General features: G+C 42.1%; 1 protein-coding gene across 2 annotated transcripts in view; it reads left to right on the top strand.

The window, feature by feature from the left end:
* LRRC72 (leucine rich repeat containing 72) overlaps positions 1-21,113 on the top strand; it is an 87,844-nt gene that overhangs the window by 37,683 nt on the left and 29,048 nt on the right. For both annotated transcript variants that reach the window (XM_032801420.2, XM_032801417.2), the window contains exons 2-5: positions 3,311-3,384; positions 14,052-14,121; positions 17,986-18,067; positions 19,770-19,883. In XM_032801420.2, coding sequence (XP_032657311.1) covers positions 3,353-3,384; positions 14,052-14,121; positions 17,986-18,067; positions 19,770-19,883 — 298 coding nt within the window. In that variant the 5' untranslated portion in view covers positions 3,311-3,352. The remainder of the gene's footprint in view (positions 1-3,310; positions 3,385-14,051; positions 14,122-17,985; positions 18,068-19,769; positions 19,884-21,113) is intronic.

The following is a 21,113-nucleotide window of genomic DNA, read 5'->3' on the forward strand; positions in this document are numbered from 1 at the left end:
CTGTGAAACTATAATTTGTCATATGTGTAAATCATCACAACATATATGTTGTGCACATAATATGTCCTCATAAGAAGTCTTTATTATCATGAAAAGGTCTGATGGCTACTTTATAACCAGCAAATTGGAGGATATTTTAATGAAGATATTACAGTATAATACTCTATCTGTGTGTGTGTGTGTGCATGATAAACCATCTCAGTTTTACTCTTAAGAAATGTAGGTTTCAATATCCCAAACTCTTGATAACATGTATAAGTTGCTCCTAAGTGGTTTATTCATCCAAAAACTGAGTTCTGGTAAACCTGAAACTATTTATTAACTTGATGCAAATATGCCAAATAATTTTGGCCATTCCCCTCCCCTCCCCCCAGGCACATGGTCGGCGTACGGGGAGAGGCTGACAGGACCACTGCCTCTGCCCTTTGGGGTGAGACACTGACTCCTCATCATCTCCCTGAAGGAGAGAGGCAGTAACCCCCACGGGAACCCCAAACCCACTGCATGGGGGTAAAACTGTGACCCCACAGCAACCCCCAAGAGGGATGAGACCATGACCCCCACAGAACCCCCCCATGCCCTCTCTGTTGGGGTGAGACAGTGACCCCTATGCATCCCATACCAGTGGGGGTGAGACAGTGCTCCCCACAGCAACCCCATGCATGCCATCACAATGGGGGTGAAAGAGTGCCTCCCACAGCAACCCCATGCATGCCATCCCCATGGGTCAGAGAGTGACTCCTATAGTAACGAGATAGCTCAGTGGTTTGAGCATTGGCCTCCTGAACCCAGGGTTGTGAGTTCAATCCTTAAAGGGCCATTTGGGGCAAAAAATCTGCCTGGGGTTTGGTCAGGGCTGGCGCTTTCATTTAGGAGACTTAGGCAGTCGCCTAGGGCGCCAGCATTATGGGGTGGGCGGCAGCTCCGGTGGAGCTGTCGCAGTCGTACCTGCGGAGGGTCTACTGGTCCCACGGCTCCGGTGGACCTGCCGCAGGCATTTCTGCGGATGGTCCGCTGGTCCCGTGGCTCTGGTGGACCTGCCGCAGGCATGCGTGCGGCAGCTCCGCTGGAGCTGCGAGACCCGCGCGCGGGGCGGCAGAATGGCCCGGCGCCTAGGGCGCCAGAAATGCTGGCGCCGGTCCTGGGATTGGTCCTGCTTTGAGCAGGGAGTTGGACTAGATGGTCTCCTTAGGTCCCTTCCAACTGAGATATTCTGTGAGTCTAGCCCCCATGGGGAGTGAGACCGACCTTCACAGTAACCCTCATGCCCTCTCTATTGGGATTAAACAGTGACTCCCTCCTGCATCCTTCCGAGGTAGTGACTCCCACACAGCAACCTCCCCTTCCACCTTCTCCCCGTTGGGGTGAGAGGCAGTGACCCATACAGCAAAATCACTTTCCATCCCATCCCTATTGTGGTGAGAGAAAAATATACAGAAAATCAAACCTTGCCATGCCAGCTGAGTAAGACTGCCTACCCTTCCCTTATGCCATTTTATCTCTAAAGGGAAAGAGTCTTTGATAACATAAGATGCAGCAACTTCCCCTTCATCACCTCCTTACAAGAAAAACCTGTAAAATAAACAGCAGCATGTCACCTCTCCATTTCATCCTCAAGAGGTTAGAAAGAAACTGACACAACAAGTATAATGAGATGTCATGGATTATCCCAATTTTAAAGTCCCAGATTCAATCCCACTAGTATTAGCCAGGCAGCTGGATGATCAGATAAATGCCCTATCCATCCCTGTATGCTCTAATTCCTCTGTTTGCCTCTTATAAAATTGTGCTAGATATGGATGCTCAGTATGAGTTATCCTATAAACCACTTTTTGGTAGTGAGGGAGATTCCATGAGGAGATATCTGCTATGGAGAAGCTTCAAATCTGGGCTCTGTGCAAGCACAGTTGGAACCCGCCTCAGGAGAATGGGCAGGAAGTTTTAGCAGCAGTAGGACCAGGATCTAGATTCATCAGGTTCTTTTGAAACACAGGGAGGGCTGGTTGGGAAAGGGGAGGCAGCAGGGAGGATTACATGCCTGAAGGATAAGGAGGGAATGTGGAAGAAGGCTGAAATATTGGGATTTAAGGAAAAGAAATAAACTTTCTTAAGGAGGGAATGTGGAAGAAGGCTGAAATATTGGGATTTAAGGAAAAGAAATAAACTTTCTTTAACCTTCTCCCAGATGTCAAAACCGTGCTGTGCATGTTTCTTTTACAAACAGTTGTGCTGCGCAGTTGTCCTGATTTGCATTTTAAAAATATCTGATTATTACTACTGGTCAGAAAACATTTTTTGTGCAATACATTTTCCATTTTTCATTTAAATTTCTAGCCAGCTGTAATTACTCTACAAACTGCAAAATCCTCTTTCCTCGGAGAAGCAAGGTTGTAACATACTCATATTGCCATATATCAATGTTCCCAAGCAATTTTGTATTTCTAAAGTAAAGTCAACATCTGTGTTTACTACATACTATAGATCGATTTTAATTTTTTAGATGTTTTGGACCACACTAATCTCAGATATAATTTACTATATACTATAAATAGATTTTTTAGAGGTTTTGCACCAAACTAGTCTCAGACACATTGCATACATTGAAGTATATAGTAAAAACCTTCTAATTCTCCCATAGTAAACCTACTAATTCTGGCAGAAAACCTCATGTTCTCTGCTATGTTTGAGCAAAGTCTTAACAGCTGAGAGCCATACTGATGTTTCATGTTGCTAAGACTTCATTGCTCTTGTAAAATATACCATGGTAACTAACTGGTATAGTATACCATGAAAAATCACAATTAAATCTACATTTGTCAAAATAAATGGACAAGTTACATTTTGTGATTAAGCAGGTGTGTTTTTTTAAATCCTGTTTAATCACTTAGGTTCCAATCCTGCACAATTTATCTATGTATATTTATGCTCATTGTGTACAGTTAAGCTGTATATGTGTTTGCAGGTTCTGCACTTTATTAATATTCAAGATTTGATCATCTACAAGGGTCTGCTGGTCATTAGCAAGAATTAGTCTGCCAGTTTTATTCTATCCCAATCCTGCCCTTGAGAATGCACTACTTGTGCAGTTGTGTTTTTCCCCAGATATGTAGCAATGTATCTATTTAAAGAAACAAATATGACAAGGATAAGAAAAACTGGAGTAAGAGTACCTTAAATGTAGGTGTTTTCTTCTTATCAGTTTAAAACAGAAGCTTCCAGTTTCACCTGTCTTTACTTTAGACCTTATTGTTATTGCTTGCAAGATCTTTACTTGCTGGGATGAAGTCTGACAAATTAATTTTGTTCTCAGGCAATAGAAAATCAGCTAAAGATATGTGGCTTTAAGAGGGACATGGATGTCTCAGTGTTGTACCTTGCTAGACAGTAAGTACTATTTATATTACTAATACAAAGTTATTTATATATGAAGCACACAGTAAATCATACTTACACAACAGATGGTGGACCAGGTATAAAAATAGAGAGAAATAGTGAAATTTTGCTGACATATATAGGCCAACTAAATTCACAGCTAAGTAGTTCACTTCCTCAGCTGTTGATGTAGATCCAGCTCTAGCAGTGCCTGAAGGTACATGAGTTCATAGAGCTCTGCATGACCTTCCAGCACAAGAAGGAGAGAAATCAGGCACATAAGAACATAATAATGGCCGTACTGGGTCAGACCAAAGGTCCATCTACCCCAGTATCCTGTCTACCAACAGTAGCCAATGCCAGGTGCCCCAGAGGGAGTGAACCTAACAGGCAATGATCAAGTGATCTCTCTCCTGCCATCCATCTCCATCCTCTGACAAACAGAGGCTAGAGACACCATTCATTACCCATCCTGGCTAATAGACATTTATGGACTTAGCCACCATGAATTTATCCAGTTCCCCATGGGCTGCTCTTCACTTTTCTGACTAGCTTGTAAAGTTGGGTGGGAGAAGCAGCAAGAAGGCAAGCACAAGTTGAGAGTACAGGAGCATCATTGGCTAAGAACCTGCATATCTGTCTTTATGTTGTCCATCTCTCACTTCCTGCAATGGCCCTGGAGTTCCCAGGCATGAGAGCAATTCACTGCTATCTAGAGAAGTAGTAGGATAGCTATAGTGGCTTCTTTTACCACCTACTGTCAATTGTAGGAAGTAGCCAGAGATATTTGGGAAATGGAAAGAAAAAGGAGAGAGACCATAGCAGTTGGGAGGGGTCAAAGACACCCGGAACCTGATGTGGAGAAGAATGAACAGATTATTAGGTGACATGTTAGGATGAACATTTTGATAGGGTGCCATAAGGTATAGAGCGCAGAAAAGAGGACACTTGAAAGTTGTTCAGAGGCTCACTTTGAATTTCCAATTAAGGACTCATCCAGAAATTGTTGTACTCCTAGCTACAACCTCAAAATTGCACTGTGCATATCATATTTACACAGCTACATTAGTGTAATAATATAGGGCCATTTTTTAAAAGGTATTTAAGTATCTAAAGGTATGGATATGTACCTACTGGGATTTACATTGATTGCCCAGATTGATTTCAACGGAAGTTAGGCATGAGGGGCCAGACTTAGGCCCACATCCTCAAAGGTATTTAGGGCCCTAACTCTAATTTATTTCAGTGGAAGTCAGGAGCCTAAATAGCTTTGAGGATCTTGGTCTAGGTGCTTTTGAAAATCCTGCTCAGTGCTTATCCGTAACTTGGGTACCTAAATATTTCTAAAAATCTGCTTTATCCCCTGAATTGCCCCTAAAAGACTCATTTCCTGAATTGCATTTAAAAGGCTGTGCTACTGTTTGAAAATAAAATGTATTGTACATTGGTGCTGAAAAATTATTAAAATAAATGTTAGCGAGAACTTAACATATAGAAAGTATAAATCAATAAAGATATAAACCATTAGGAAAATAAAATTAGTTTAAGTATAAAATAACGGAAAAAAATTAGAAGTGTCTATGATTGTAGAAAAAGATATGTGATATTATTTTGTATTATTTGACTAATAGGTGATCATGTAATTAAAAATTATTATGTATACACATAAGGGGGCAGAGTTAAGTCTGCATGTAACCTTACCAGTTGTGTTTCCTGATTTTGGAGTGATAAATGTGTAACTGTAGTGCTATTGCAACAGTTTTTCCTCAGGAATAAAAAGAACAGATCAGATGGCAGATATGGAAATGATCAGTATGCTCAGCAAGGGATCATTTTCTCCATTCCAGTGTATGCAATCCTTGAATCTCAGCCAGTCTCAATATCAGATGATATCCTCTTATTTTTGACTTGACATGATGTTCTGCTGGCTAAACTAAGAAGAAAAATTAATTATTAAAATCTGTCAAACTAGCGATGAAAATCATATTTTAAAACCAATGCTATTAAGGGGACATGAAAAAATGTACCTTTGAATACCGAAAGCTGGAAAGAAATGCTGGAGGCCAAAAAGGATGAGTTTGTAAAAGACGTGCAAAGGCTGGAAGGCATATGTAAAAGGACAGGCTCTTTTAAAATGTGAAAGGAATTAATCTCTACTTGGGGCCATTTAAATGCCTTAGTACCAGAAAGAACAGAGCAAGAGTCAAGATAATTAAAATGATCATCTTATTAGGGAGGGAAGAAAGTGAATTAAAATGTAGTTTATACAGTTAAGAGTAGTGCAGGAAGTGCAAAGACAATTCCTCTGCTAAGAGACAGTAAAGAGAAACTTCAGCTTGATAGACTGTGAAATAATGCAGGATTTGATCAGTAAAACTATATAAAAGAATCATATAATAGCCCTGTAAAAGAGTAGTCTAAATATGAAGATCCGGATCCAATAAACACTTACATTTTTTATTTCACTACTTTGAATAATCTACTTACTGATTACTCACCTTAAAGCATGTGAGTAAGTGTTTTCAGGATCATGTCTATGGATTATTTTAAGGAAGGCAGATTTACCAAATTAACAAAGGACTATGAGTTTGTATTGGACTATCTTGGCTTCAAAAAATGGAAGCATGAGCGCATAAACCAAGATTAAAAGTATGTCTATTCTGTAAGTGGGGGTGTAATTCCCAGATCAAGGAGACATACCTGCTGGTTCTGATGGTGCCCCAAGTACATACTTATGGTCTTGGATAGATACATAGAGTAGCTAACCTCTTCATCATCATGGCTACACTCCTACTTTTACTGCATTAGCTTGATTAGAGCTAGTGCAGGTATGTCTCCTTGAGCAGGGATTGAGCTGGGAATCACACCAGCTTGTAGTATAGATGTACCCTTAGTTGGTGGGGTATGCTTCAAGCAGATTATTTTTAAAAACTGGACTAAGCAGAGGTGCCTAGTCTCATCTACCCCAGTATCCTGTCTACAGTTCATTCATAAACAAATCAGTTGGCACTTTAGACTGATGATATGATGTCAGTCATTTCTGATCCTATGCTTCCTTACCAAACACAGGTCCTGATCTTGCAACTTGGTCAAGTCCATTTACAAAATCAATTTTAAGATAAATATCATAGAGGAAACAAAGATCCTTTATGGCAGTGAAAGATGAGGGAGACGCAAATATTACAAAAATTATTGGGCAGCTCAGCTTGGGTTTTCTGGTGATGGAAGTTTATTGTCATTTATATTACCCATGTGACCTAAGGCCCCATTGTGCTAGTTGCTGTATAAATAGAAGAGAGACAGTCCCTGCCCCAAGGAGCTGACAGTCTAATTTAAAACAAGACACATCAAGTGAGTGTAATTAAAAAATAGGAGAGAATGCAGGAGAGAGGAGGAGTGTAACAGTAATCATAGCTTATTCTTTGAATGATGTCCTTGTGGGTGCTCTATTTGTAGGTGTGGAAATGCCCCCTGTGCCTGAGATCTGAGATCTATCTCCATCAGCAGTGCCCATTGGACTGCATATGTGCCCCTCCCCCTTACTTGTGCTGTGAGCAGGATGCAGATATATCACTGTGTGGTCCAACCACCCCCAGTTCCTTCTCTACCGACTTTGGTCTGGGACGGAATCCGCTGCAGAGCCTGCTTCTCCTATTACCTCACTAGATAGTCCCTTACCTGTTAGTGTAGTTAGTATTTTCTTCTTCACCTTTCTTCCTTCTATCTATAAACATTTTTTTTTGTTTTAACTTTACCTTTACAGTTATTTCATAGCTTAGGTTTCCGTTTTCTGTGCTTTCCACCTTTCCTGACCAGAAAGCCTTTTTCCTCTATCCTTATGCCCAGATCCCCTGGGTTTAAGAGGTGCGTTTCTTGTGGCTCCACCTTCCTGGTAACAGGTGACTACCCACCATGTATTCACTGCCCTTCCCTGAAACCTAGAGCCAGAAAAGATCAGGACATTAGATTAAAACTTCTCCTCATGGAGAAATTGCTGCAACTGGCATTGGACGTGGGCCCAGACTCTTCCCCGGAGAGGCCTACATACTCTGTGAGGTCATCTCTAATCCTTACTCCCCACATCCCTTGAGGAGAAAGTCATCTCTTTCTTGCTTGGATGAAAAGAAATGGGCTCCCTCCTCACACTTTGAGGCACACCCTCTACAACACTGTCCCTGGCAAGATCTGTTGCCTCAATCTCATCTGATGGGGCACAGCTCCAGGGCCTGTTCAAGTGCCTCTGGTGTCAATATGAAGAAATAGTGTAAAGACTCTAACTGGGGAGACCTACAGCCCTTGGCTCCGTTTCCTGGCTCTGGGGAACAAGACAGGCCAACTTCAGGAGCTATGGCATCTATAAACTGCTAGCACCTGTGCCCTATCTGACACCGACGAAGCCATTGGCACCGAGTAAGCCCTCAGCTCTATCGAAATCATTGGCATTGGTCACGTCATCAGAACTGGCCAAGTCATCAGGACCAACCAAGTCTCTGGCGCTGTCTACAGACACTTTGGGAGAATACACCCTTTCTTTGACACCAAATTGTACACTGGCACCGACGATGTTTTTTCCCCCTCCATAAGACTTTAGATACCCTAAAGACCTGCTGGTCTCTAACATCTCTGAGTCTCCACTCCTTCAACTTGTCCTCCCCCCCCCCCACTTCCACCCTTCTCTCCAGACTCATGACATTCCTCCCTTTTTCCATTGAGGATGGCACCTCTCTTCCCCAGTGATGAGAAGGAGGAAGAGGAGAGCTCCATTGCTCCCTCGTCTACTAGGCAGATCAGACCTGCTCATCCTCACTATCCACAGTCTACATCTGGTCCACAATCTTGGCATGAACCACTTGAGATGCAACCACATGTTACACTCCCTCCACATTGGCCATATTGGGACCCTTGGGCCATGTACAGAGCACAGTTCAGGGCCCCCTGAGACCTACACCTCTCCCTTCTCTATTGGTCTCTCGCCCTCCACTGGTTGAACCCCTGCGGATACCAAGTAAAGAGAAAGATCAGGAAGAGGAACAGGAGGAGGAGGCTCCACCAGCATTACATTTTTCCTCCTCCACCCCCAATATCTGCTGATAACTTCAGACATTTTCAAGACTTATTCCGCAGGATTGCAGACTCACTGCAGATTCCTTTGGAGGAAGTCAAGGACCAGCAGCATAAACTGCTTGATATTCTCCACACATCTTGGTGTTCTAAAGAGGATGGAACTGAGCTGTTCTCAGTGGTGGCAGATGACAGAACAAGGAGCAACAGTCTCAAGTTGCAGTAGAGGAAGTCTAGGTTGGATATTAGGAAACACTGTTTCACTGGGAGGGTGGTGAAGCACTGGAATGGGTTACCTAGGGAGGTGGTGGAATCTCCTTCCTTAGAGGTTTTTCAGGCCCGGCTTGACAAAGCCCTAGCTGGAATGATATAGTTGGTGTTGATCCTGCTTTGAGCAGGGGGTTGGATTAGATGACCTCCTGAGGTCTGTTCCAACCCTAATCTTCTATGATTCTATGACCTACTGGAGACCAAGAAAGGGCAATTCCAGTCCCTAATATTGGAAGGACACCTCCTAACCTGTACAACCCTACAAGCCTCGTTAGAATATGCAGACACCACTGCCTAATCCTTCATGACTGCTGTGTTCATGAGGTGTGCATCATGACTCCACCTCTCAGGTTTTCCTAAGGAGGTATAAACCACAGTAGATGACTTACTTTTTGAGGGCCAGAAGCTATTCTCACAGTGCATGGATGATTGTCTGCACTCCCTTAAAGACTCCCAAGATGATTGTCTGCACTCTGCTCTCTCAGAATTTACATGCCAGCACCAAAGAGACGCTCCCAATCACAGGAGTACAATCCTCAACAGCATTATGACACTCAGCACCAAAGACAAAAAGCCTCCTATGAAACATAGACAGCCCATTCCTCAATGGGCTACCTCTCAGGCACTCCCCACTGAAACAACAATTTTGAAGGTATGGTGGAAGCCCCAAGAAGCCTCCCCCTCTTCCAGTCATTCCCACCATCTTTGCATTCCACCAGGTTGGTGACTGACTAGCTCAATTTTTCCCATCTTGGGACTCATCACTTTGGACAAGTAGGTTCTAGAGATAATCAAGGAAGGATGCTCCATCTCCTTCTTAACTATCCTGCCCCACTACCTCCTCTCCCCATCCCTTTTCAGGGACTCCTCTCACAATTCTATTCTACAGGGAGAAATATATCATCTTCTGCAATGGGGAGCCATGAAACCAGTCCCTTCCCAGCACATGGGACAGGGTTTCTACTCCCACTATTTCCTGATCTGGAAGAAATCTGGTGGCTGGCAACCCATCCTGGATCTCCGCAATCTAAACAAGTTAGTCAAACTGCATGCTTCAAGATGGCTACCCTCTCAACTATTATTGCAGTACTGGAACAGGAGCACCGGTTCTCAGCCCTCAACCTCCAACGTACATGCTTTCATATTACAATACACCCTGCTCACAGGCGATTTCTCTGATTTGTCGTGGGCAATAACCACTACCAGTACAAGGTACTGCCTTTCGTACTGTCCATGGCACCGTGGGTGTTCTCCAAGATTCTTGTAGTAGTCAGTGCCGACCTAAGGGAACAAGGAGCTGTCATCTTTCCATACTTGGATGACTGTCTTAGTGCCACATCTGAAACCACGCTCTGTGAGCCGTTCACATAACAATGGACCTGTTCATGAAGCTGAGTTTCCTTGTGAACCTAGAAAAGTCCACTTTAATGCAATACAACAACTGGAATTAATCGGGACGCAGCTGGATGCCATACAAGCCAGAGCCTTCCTACCACCTCACTGATTCTCGTGTATGGTATCCAATTCACAGATTTGCCCCCAGATCTCTGCCAGAACATGCCTCCAACTTCTAGGCCACATGGCAGCAGCCACTTTCGTGATCAGTCACTCAAGACTACACATGCAATGTCTTCAGGCATGGCTGCATACACTATATCTCCCCCCCCCCCACAGTCCCCACAAATTTTTATCCATGCTGATGAGAGTCAAGGACTCACTACTTTGGTGGACACAGCCTAACAATGGCCATGTTGGAGTTCCTTTGCTCCAACCACCACTGACCACGATCCTAACAACTGATGCCTCCCTAATCAGTTGGGGAGTGCATCTCCATGATCACACAGTGCAGGAGAGATGGTAGTTAACCGGACCCACCCCACACATTAATCCCTAGAATTACAGCAGTCTGCAGTGCCTGCTAACATTTCCTGCCTCCACTCAGACCATCAGAGTCATGATGGACAGTCTCACCTGCATGTGTTACATCAATAGGTATGGTGGAGTGAGGTTCCACTTTTTATGGTCAGAGGCACTCAAATTGTGGAATTGGCGTATCCAACACAACATGATCATTTCAGTAGCATACCTTCCGGGACACTGGAACACCACTGTGAACGTATTGAGCAGAAGGTTCTCCCATGATCAGGAGTGGGAACTGGATATGTGAGCACTTCATTGCATCTTCAAGTGATGAGGATTGCCACCATAGATCTTTTTGCCACATAGCAGAACACCTGCTGCCCTCAGTTCTGTTCCAGAGTGGGACTGGGACATGGATCTCTTGGAGATGCATTCCTCAGAACATAAGATGCCATTCCTTTATGTCTTCCCTCCCTGGCCCCTCCTATTCCAAATACTTAGCAAGATACAGGAGAATCAAGGTCATGTCATACTAATAGCTCCAGCATGGCCACAAGTTACCTACTTCACATGACAGTATGCTAACCAATCTCTCTCCATCTAATGCCGTGGCTCCTTTCACAGGACATAGGATGCATCCTCCATCCCAATCCACAGATGCTGCACCTCAAAATCTGGCTCCTCTGTGGTTCTGGGATTTAGAAATAACCTGTTTGGATGCAGTCAAACAGATACTTTTGAATAGCAGGTGTGACACAACTAGACACACTTAGGTTCACAAATGGACTAGATTTCAATGCTGGTGCATCTCCCATCAAGTTGACGTAGCACACGCTTATCCTGGACTACATGCTATGCCTTAAAGAATCGGGATTATCCACCAGTTCCATTTGTTACCCAGGGTTCTTTCAACTCAGAGCTCTTGGTAACTTTTACTCTGTGCAAGGAGGTGTCAGGAAATAAATCAGGGGAGACATGGCCGTCTGACCGATATATGGCTGGCACAAACAAGACAACACAACAGTGCTTTCACTTAAAGCTAAACTTTACTAGTCTCAAGCACTTACACACGTCCGCAACAAGATTAGTAAAACACTCCCAACCCTTGATAATTACCAAAGCTGAGTGTGGCTTTCGAGTGACATAGCGGCAGCCCATCTGCCGCTGAGGAACAGAAGATGCATCCAGAGGGAGAGACCAGTCGCAAAAAGTCCCCAAATGAGTTCCCTTATTTATACATTAGTAATAGAATGACATGTCCCTTAAAGAAAGCTTGTTAAGTAAGCATTTAAATCATCAAGCAAGAGGTTCCTTCTGATTATTGATTTACCAGGTGTGGGTTTTTCCAGAACTTGCAGCCTTGAGACCTCAGTAGACATTCCAGGGGCATAGCCTACACTTTTAAAATGCATGCATCAGCAACTTCAACACAATTCTTATCAGGAAGGAAGCGGAGTCAAGCTGCCCTTCCGTCGCACCCCAAAACTCCCTCCTCTCCTGCCTTGGTCAAACTGAGTTTGCTGAATGGCCAATATACAGCTTGCTGACTAGGTTGCTTTTTAACAATAAGCCATAGTGGTTTTAGACACTTTACTGATTTGCCAAAGTCTCCCCGTACACATTTGAGTACACTTGGCAGCAGTCACTACTTTTCACTGCACCATTGATGGTCATTCTGTTTTTACACATCCACTTAGGAAACGTTTTCTGAAGGATCTCCACGATCTTTATCCATACATGAGAGACCCAGCCCCTGCTGAGACCTCGTCCTCATCCTATGTTCTCTGACTAGACCCCTGTTTGAATCAATGAAAACCTGTTCTTATGTGCATCTGTCAATGAAAATGGCCTTCCTTGTTGCCATCATTTCTGCCCGACGAGTTGGTGAAATCATGACCCTTATGGCGTATCCACTATACAGGTTGTTCTATAAGGATAAAGTTACACTACGCCCACATCCAAGATTTCTACCTAAGGTTCCAGCGTCTTTCCCTCTCAACCAACCAATACACCTTCCTTGTTTCTTCCCGAAGCCTCACAGTAAGCGACAGGAGGCAGCTCTACACACCCTATATGTGAGACTAACATTATCTTTTTACTTGGACAGGACTAAACCTTTCAGAAAACCACCACGATTATTCCTCTCCATCATCAAAAGATCCAGAGACACAGCCATACCTAAACAATGCCTTTCAAGGTGGATTTCGCAGTCTACACATTTATCTTACAAACTCTACAATAAACAGCCTCCTACCACAATCAGAACACAGTCCATGTGTTCATTATCCACCTTGATAACTTTTCTCAACAATGCCCCTATTGCTGAAATTTGCAAAGTGGCTACATGGACATCAACAGACACTTTTGCATTACTATGTTATTACACACGATGCCGCAGCAGACACTCTCCTAGATCTAGGACATGCTGTCCTATCATCAATAGTAAATGTCACTCCAAAGACCCAGCCTTCCAATTAAGGGCACTTCTTTCTAGTTGCTTACAAGTGATGCACCCATGTGGACATCACTTGAAGAAGAAGAGAAGATTATTCACCCTGTGCAGTAACTGAGGTTCTTCGAGATGTGTGTCCCTATTGGTGCTCCACTTCCCACCCTCTCCCCCTTGGCTTTGCAGTCAAAAACATATGCTCTGCGGCAGGGAAGAAACGGGGGGTGATCGGACTGCACAGCGGTATATATCTGCCCCTCTCACAGTGTGATGGGGGGATGCGCATGTGCGGTCCGACAGGCAGTGCTGATGAAGATCTCCAGTCTGAGGTGCAGGGGGCACTGCTGCACCTACAAGTGGAGCACCCATAGGGACACACATCTCGAAGAACCTCATTTACTGCACAGAGTGAGTAACCTTCTCCTGTGTTTACATAGCCCAGGTAATTACATGACATATACTGAGTACAACATCAATTCTTAATGAGAATTTGATTTAGAGAAGTAATGTTTAACCCTAGAAATATCAGGTCTGTTCAGAAATATGTCCATCCATTTGTTGGGTTTCAGTTTTCCATCTTTTTCTCTTTAGAGCCATGTCTGGTAGCTCGAGGCCACACCTTCAGTAACAATTTTCCCATTGGCTTAGTGGCCTTCCAAATGTAAGAATTCTCCTCATGTGTTATAAGCAGTATTTCTTTGAAATGCAAAGCAGCTGGGACTCCTGCTGTAATAATAATTTTTTTAAATAACTTTTTTCTTTAGAGAAATTGAATTCAATTTGGAGAAAATTAAGATTTAATTTCTTTACAAAAGAGTTTTCTTTACTACGTCTACTACTTTGGTTGCTTGCATTCCCAAGCACTGATCATAACTACACTATGACAGTCATATTATTCTGTAAGTCTATCTCTATTAAAGGCTATATTAAATTGTTACTTTATAATGTTTGTATAGTTTAATTTGACTGAAGATTAAATGATATTTTCAGAATAATTATGAAATATTGAAGTTGGACAACTTTTTTTTTTTCTTCTCAGGGGACTAAAAGAAGTCCCTAATCTATCACGATTTCAGATCTTAAGGTATTTGTGGCTTAACAACAATAAGGTAATAAGACATTTTATTAAAATATGAATACTGCTACCTAAAATAATTTTTTATTACTGCCTAATACTTTTGCTATTACAAAACATTTAAAAATCACAAAGTTGATAGATATAGTTGTTTTTTTAAAAGATTATTTCTCATTTCTTTACAAAAATAGGAATCAATTAATTTAAATGTGATATTTTTAAGAAATCTGTTTTGATATACATATTAGAGTATAAGTTGACGTTTTCCCCTTTAAAATAATAATGAATTATATTCATATTTAGTTCATCGAAAGGGTTAAGTATCTCTGCCAGAGTTATAAAAATAGAGAGATTTTAGAAAGATCTGATCTATTTTCCAAATCAAAGACCTTCCAGAATTAAGGTACTGAAAAATGTGTTTGCTAATATACCTAAGATTGTCAGTTTCTGACCTTACCAGAAGGCAGTAAATTGTTTTGCTGCTCCTAGAGCACCCTCAGGGGAAATTTTATTATGACTCTGAGGCAGTTTCACTGTCAATCTCCCTGCTGTTTCAGGGAGGGTGTAAACTGTAACAGGTCTATACCTGCCCCAGTATATGCTCTCCAGCAAACCAGGGTAGCTATCCTGGTAAACACTTTGGGAATGGCAGTAGAGTTGAGATTCTGCCCACCCCACCCTCCTATCTATCTCTGCAAAGGGGAGATATAGCAGCTTTTTGGAGCCTGCTTCCCCATGTGTGCAGAAAGTGGTGGTATAAGGAAATAAGGAGGTGCCTTGCGCCAGCGTGCTGGACAGGCCACAATCTCTCCCTAAATCAGTTACTTGTAAGAACAAAAGACTAGGCTCTAGACCCTCAGTTACTATAAGTTTACCTGTGTTTCGTTTCCAGCTCATTGACTCACTGTGTGACCCTAAGTCAGTCACTTAGGGTGGCATCCATGAAGGGACTTAGGTTTTGTGACACTGAGTGTCATGGTACCTAACTTCTACACGCCTAGAAAAATCACAAGAACAGTGCTGTGATCCATAAAGCTGACTTAGGGATGTAGGAGACCAAAGGTGCAGTTAGCTGGGATGTAGGAGATCAAGGTTCAATTTTTCCCCTCCCCCACATAGGAGAAAGGGTTTGAACAGAGGTCCCCTACCTCTCAGGAGAGTGCTGTAATCACTGTGCTATGGGACATTCTGATGTGGGGCTTCCTCAGTCTCTCTGATTGAAGCTGTTTTCCTCTGGATAAATACTTAAAGGGTGATTGGAGCAGCGGGACTGGAGCCTGGTTCTCCTATCTTGGTGCCCTAACCACTGGATTACACAGTCATTCGTTCTCTCTCTGGCTCAGTGACAGTTCCACTGTGGATAAATACTTAAAAATGCATTGGACCATAGAGAGACCCATGTTCAAATCCTTTCTCCTCCTCTGACAGAGTCTGGGTGGAACTGAAGCTTTATCTCCCACATCCCAGGTAACTGTTCTAACTCACCCACTTGGCTAAAAGCTATAAGGTGATTGTTACCACCACCACCACCATGTCCTCCTCCTGGATTTTGAATGAGACTGGCTCCAGTAGGTGTGCTCTGAGGCCACCTACCAGATCATGCCTCGCATGTGACTTAAGTCTGTCTTTCCCTGAAGGCCTTTATTTCCCTGGTTTGTGAACTACTCTGGGGCTTAGATGGAAGACAGGTGTCTGGATGCCTAGAGGGAGGAAGCAGTGAGTGTGCCCAGAGGCAGAAATTTCTGAAACTAGGGAACTTTTACCCTAAAAACTAGTGAGTTTAGACGCCTACAATGTACAGTGGGAGCTTTGTGGCTTGAAGTGGAGGCAAAACTGGGTTTTAGTCACCTAAACCCGAGCTTTGGGCACCTAAGTCTGAAGTTTAGGTGCTTAACTACTTTTGTGGATATATGCCTTACACTCAGTGTCCTAGGGGTGGTATAATGAAGATTATACTACTTACTGTATCCCGTATGGGCTTTGAGGCAATTTTGTAAAGTACTCAGGACCCTCAGATGGAAGGTCTGATATAAATGCAAAGTATAACACCCAAAACCAAAATATTTAAAAAATCAGCTAATTGGCAACAAAACCAGCTCATGCCCTTCTCTGCTCTTACCAAATGCAAATCTGCACATTTATTCACTGATCTTTAAAAAAATGAAAAAAACTATCTGTTCGTACTGAAAAATTGATAATTCATAGTAGTTTAAAACATTTAAAACCTTTTTATAAGTTACTGTTCTTAGTTCACATGATTTCTCAATGTGCTCAGTATCTGAGGATTCTGTGTGCAGCAGTACTTGCTAAGGTAAGCATGCAGTTTTGTGAAGAACAGAAAATTAGTATACATTACACATAACTTGAGTGTGTGTATTTCTGCTGCCTGAAGCCAACATTAATTATAAACCATCTCATGTCAACTATGTTGAAACACTTGTAGTTATTCAAATGTTTAAAAACTTTTAATGATGGAGACATAAATGCTGAACTAGTTCATGGCATTGCTGGACATTTCTGAAGGACATGAAGTGTGAAAAGATAGGACTTCTTGATGACCAAGCAATATTTAACCTGCTGATCAACAAGACAGAAATCAGACCCATTTATCCATATTCCCCATCTTCAAACCTAAATAGTATCGAAGACTAACTTAAAAACAATGAGGAGTACTTGTGGCACTTTAGAGACTAACAAATTTATTTGGGCATAAGCTTTCATGGGCTAAAACTCACTTCATCAGATGCATGGAGTGGAAAATACAGAGGCAGCTGTAAATACACAGCACATGAAAAGAAGGGAGTTACCTTACCAAGTGGGGGGTCAGTGCTAACGAGGCAATTCAATTAAGGTGGAAGTGGCTATTCTCAACAGTTGACAAGAAGGGGTACTGCTGCCAACAGCAGCAAAGAAATAAGGGTGGCAATACCATACCATGCTACCCTTAGTTCTGCACTGCTGCTGGCGATGGTGTTGCCTTCAAAGCTGGGCATCCAGCCACCAGCCACCACTCTCCACTCTGCCTTCAGAGCAGCCACCGGTCTCTGGCTGCCCAGCTCTGAAGGCAGTGCAGGAGTAAGGGTGGCAATACCGTGACACCCCTACAATAGGCTTGTGACCCCCCCAGTTTGAGAAATGCTGTGGAGAAATCATACATTTTTCATGAGTTGGTTACAGCATAAGTAGCAAATTTGGCATTTATACTGTGACCAACCTGCAAAAAATGTGTGATTTCTCTGTGATTTAAGTGGACCCTTACTTATATGGAAAAAATAAGAATTCTCATAGGTTGAGATTTCATCAGAGGATAACACAGTTGACTCTCGAGATTGCTATACATACAGATTTTGCTATAATTATAATCTGTGTGGGTTTGGAAGCCTAACTAAATTTTGAATGTTTTCAGAAAACCTAGAACAAATACATGCTCCTTCAGATCAGTTGGTGCTGGTGTAATTTTTAATTTGGATGTTGAGTTTATTCTAGGGATGTTACCTTTGAGAATATTCTTAAATCAACACAGAAATGTTATGTATTATGAGAGGAGATTCTTCTCACAATACGAATATTTCAGCTGAACAGAACTTCCTGATAGCTAGGAAAGTTTAATTGAACACCAGTAATTTTCAGTGAAAATGTGTTCCAAAATACAAAATCTAAATCACAGAATCAGAAGGTTCTATAAAAATTTTCTATAAGGTTATTCTATATGTATTTATTATGCATAATGAATATTATTGACAAGTTTTCAGCTCTCAAAGAAGTCCTAAAACAAGGGACCATTTTCACTGAAACAAGAACAAATACTTCTTTAAAAATACACAATATATTAATATATAGTTCTCCAAAATTAAAATTTGACTGACAGGTACCTATTTCCCTGATTCTCATATTTCAGATCCAGAAGCTAACATTCTTGATCAATAATTATTGCTTGACAGAACTCTACCTCAACAATAATGAGCTTATAGATATAGCAGGTATTGTCTTACATTTTAAACTTTAGAGCAAAAATGTGAAGTTTTTTTCTGTGTATCAGCAAGCTAAGCGAGTTTGATTTAGGTGGTCTGTAGTCAGTGACTGACTGATAGTAGCTGAAAATAACATCCTCCAGTTTATAACAGCATACAGACACCTCCTGACTTACGCAATCGTTCCGTTCCATTGCATAAGTCGGAAACATATACCCGTATGTTACGCAAAAATTTCTGCAACTTGAAAATCCTATTTCTGGCTTATGGAATTTTTTCCATAAGTGCAAATTTGCGTAAGTCGGGTCTTGGGTAACCCGGGGAGCGTCTGTGCACAAAAATGATGTTTTAGGAACATGATTTATTACAGTACGCTTGAGTTGTTATATAGTGATATTTAGGGTCAGATTCTACCATGATGTAAGTGGGTGCAGCTTCAGTCAGGGATAAATTTGCCCCTACTCTGTAACTGTTGTTATTAATTGGCTATTTTAAAATGTAAACCGTAGTATAATGGAGTGTTGAGGGGTTTGGAGTGTGGGAGGGGGCTCTGGGCTGAGGAAGGGGTTTGGGTTGTGGGAGGGGGTGAGGCTGGAAATAAGGGGTTCAGGGTGAAGGAGGGGGCTCCAGGCTGGGGCAGAGGGTTGGAGTGCAGGAGGTGAGGGCTCCAGCTGGGGATATGGGCTCTGGGACAAGGCCTGGGATAAGAGTTTGGGGGTACAGGAGGGGGTTCCAGGCTAGGGAAAGGGGTTTGGGTGTGGGAGGGAGTGCAGGCTCTGAGTGGCTCCCCAGAAGCGACTGGCATGTCTAGCTCCTAGGCAGAGTCATTGCCAGATGGCTCTGTGCGCTGGTTCTGCCCATAGGTCCCACCCCCGTAGCTCCCATTGGCTGCGGTTCCCAGTCAATGGGAGCTGTGGAGCCGGTGCTCAGAAAGGGGGCAGCGTGCAGCGCCGCCTAGCCGTGCCTCCGCCTAGGAGCCAAGGGACACGTCGCTGCTTCTGGGAGCCATGCAGAGCCAGGCAGGGAGCCTTCCAGCCTTGCACCAACTGCACTTTTAATGGCCTGGTCAGTGGTGTTGAGTGGAGCCACGAGGGTCCCTTTTCGACTGGGTGTTCCAATAAAAAATTGGACATCTGGAAACCCTAGTGAGGGGAGTAACATAATCTGAGTAGGCAAGTGAGTGACTGGTGGTGACTTTTTTTTTTAATGTAAGATTATTTGAGGTGGAGCTAATGTTCTTGAGGGAATGGAGTTTAAATTGGTTAATATGGAGCCTGTGAGGCAGAGGTGGTAATTGGGAAGGGTGAAACCGGTATGATAGGATTGGGATGATAGATGTTCCAAGATTATTGTGGTTATCAGGGGAAGGAGGAGGCAGTAGAGATTGGATGTCGATTTTTGGAGGTGAGGTTAGGGAGAGAAGTAGAGGAGCAGGGATGGGAAAGAAAGAGATGAAGATGCAAATGCTGTGAATACAAAAGAGGAAGTAAGGGATGCAAAATTTCTGGGATGAGGTAGAGGAGGAGGAAAGATGAGTAGAGTTGCTGAAACAGAGGATGAGTATAGTCAGCATGAGAAGTGTTTTATTTAGTGGTGGGAGTGGATGGATAATTAGGATGGCAAACTGAATGTGTAGCGTAGCAAAACAAATTAGCAAGTTAAGGTAGTCAACTATGGTGAGAATCATTTATTATAATACATTTTATTTCAGGTGCTCTGAAACATTTGCATGCATTGCAGATCTTGTTGCTTCACAACAACCAGCTGAAAAACCTTGACACAACAGTGAAGGAACTAAAGGGAATGATAAGTCTGCAGACCCTCAGTAATGTATCACTTTTTATTATGCATAGCTGCAATCAGTAACATTGGCAATTAGGGAAAAATAGACATTTTTGTAAGTAGGAATGAAACTGAATCATTCAGATGTACAAGTTATTTTCCTCCTCTTTTCTCCAAAGTAAATGGATTCTCATATTCAATAATAATATTTTTTTTAAATTAAGCATACCAATATCTGTTTAACTAGTGTAGGCATTTTGATTACTGTGTGGAGTAAGTGGTAAATGAAATAACTGTAGTCTCTGAAATTTCAAATTAACATGAACAAGACAGTGCTGGCGCCACTAAGTTGTACTGGGTGAAGTAGCCTCAAGGGAAGTAGGATTATATGCTATTAACCTATTGAAAATGAAAGTATAAGCAATCTTTCTCCATCTTTCCTAAAGGAATGTGCTCATAGATCATACTAAGCTCTCAGAACTTTAAGAAACAGGAAACTAATTTCATGTCTTAGTAACCTAATTAATGGAGGTGTATAATATCATCAGCCCCTAGTTTATGCATTCAAAAACCTGGATGTTTGATGGCAAGAAATAAAAAAAGATGGCTTGAAAAGTATGTTTTTAAATTGAACCTGAAACTGAGCCAAGAACTGAAAAACAAGTCAAGTGTTATAAAGACAACATACCAGTCAAATTATTGTAAGTTATTCCATTATGTGTAAAATCTAAAAATAGACCTCTAAAAATGAAGTTGTTTGAAATGATTAGACAAAGTTTGGACAGACGTGCCATTTCTCAGTGGTCCTGTCACTCGGATTTAGTGTTACAGCGAAAGCAATTAACAGGGAGCTTCAACAAGCACAAACAGTAATAGCAAGAATTCAAAGCAGTGTTCTAATGCTGAACTGGTGTATATATCAGTTATAGTGACATGGTAACGTAGTTCCCATTGGTCCAACCACTAGCAAATAAAAATAAAAGATAGAACACTCCAGTTTGCTCTGAAACAAAATTTTATTCTCGTTTATGGATTCAGGAAAAAAGTCCATTTTATAGGGGAACATATTATTGCACTATACAGTATATACTCACTGGACTTTATAACCCATACAAGAAATTAGCAATTCCTTTCAGTCAAGAATTTATATTAAGGTTATAATGAGGTCTTATATTACGAAGACTATTATTTAAAGAAATACAGTATACTACCCTTCATTATCACATTAGAAGAAAATGACTGTCAAACAAATGAACAAGAGTACATTTTTAAG

This window comes from Chelonoidis abingdonii, chromosome 2, assembly GCF_003597395.2.
Source record: "Chelonoidis abingdonii isolate Lonesome George chromosome 2, CheloAbing_2.0, whole genome shotgun sequence".
Lineage (NCBI taxonomy): Eukaryota > Metazoa > Chordata > Testudines > Testudinidae > Chelonoidis > Chelonoidis abingdonii.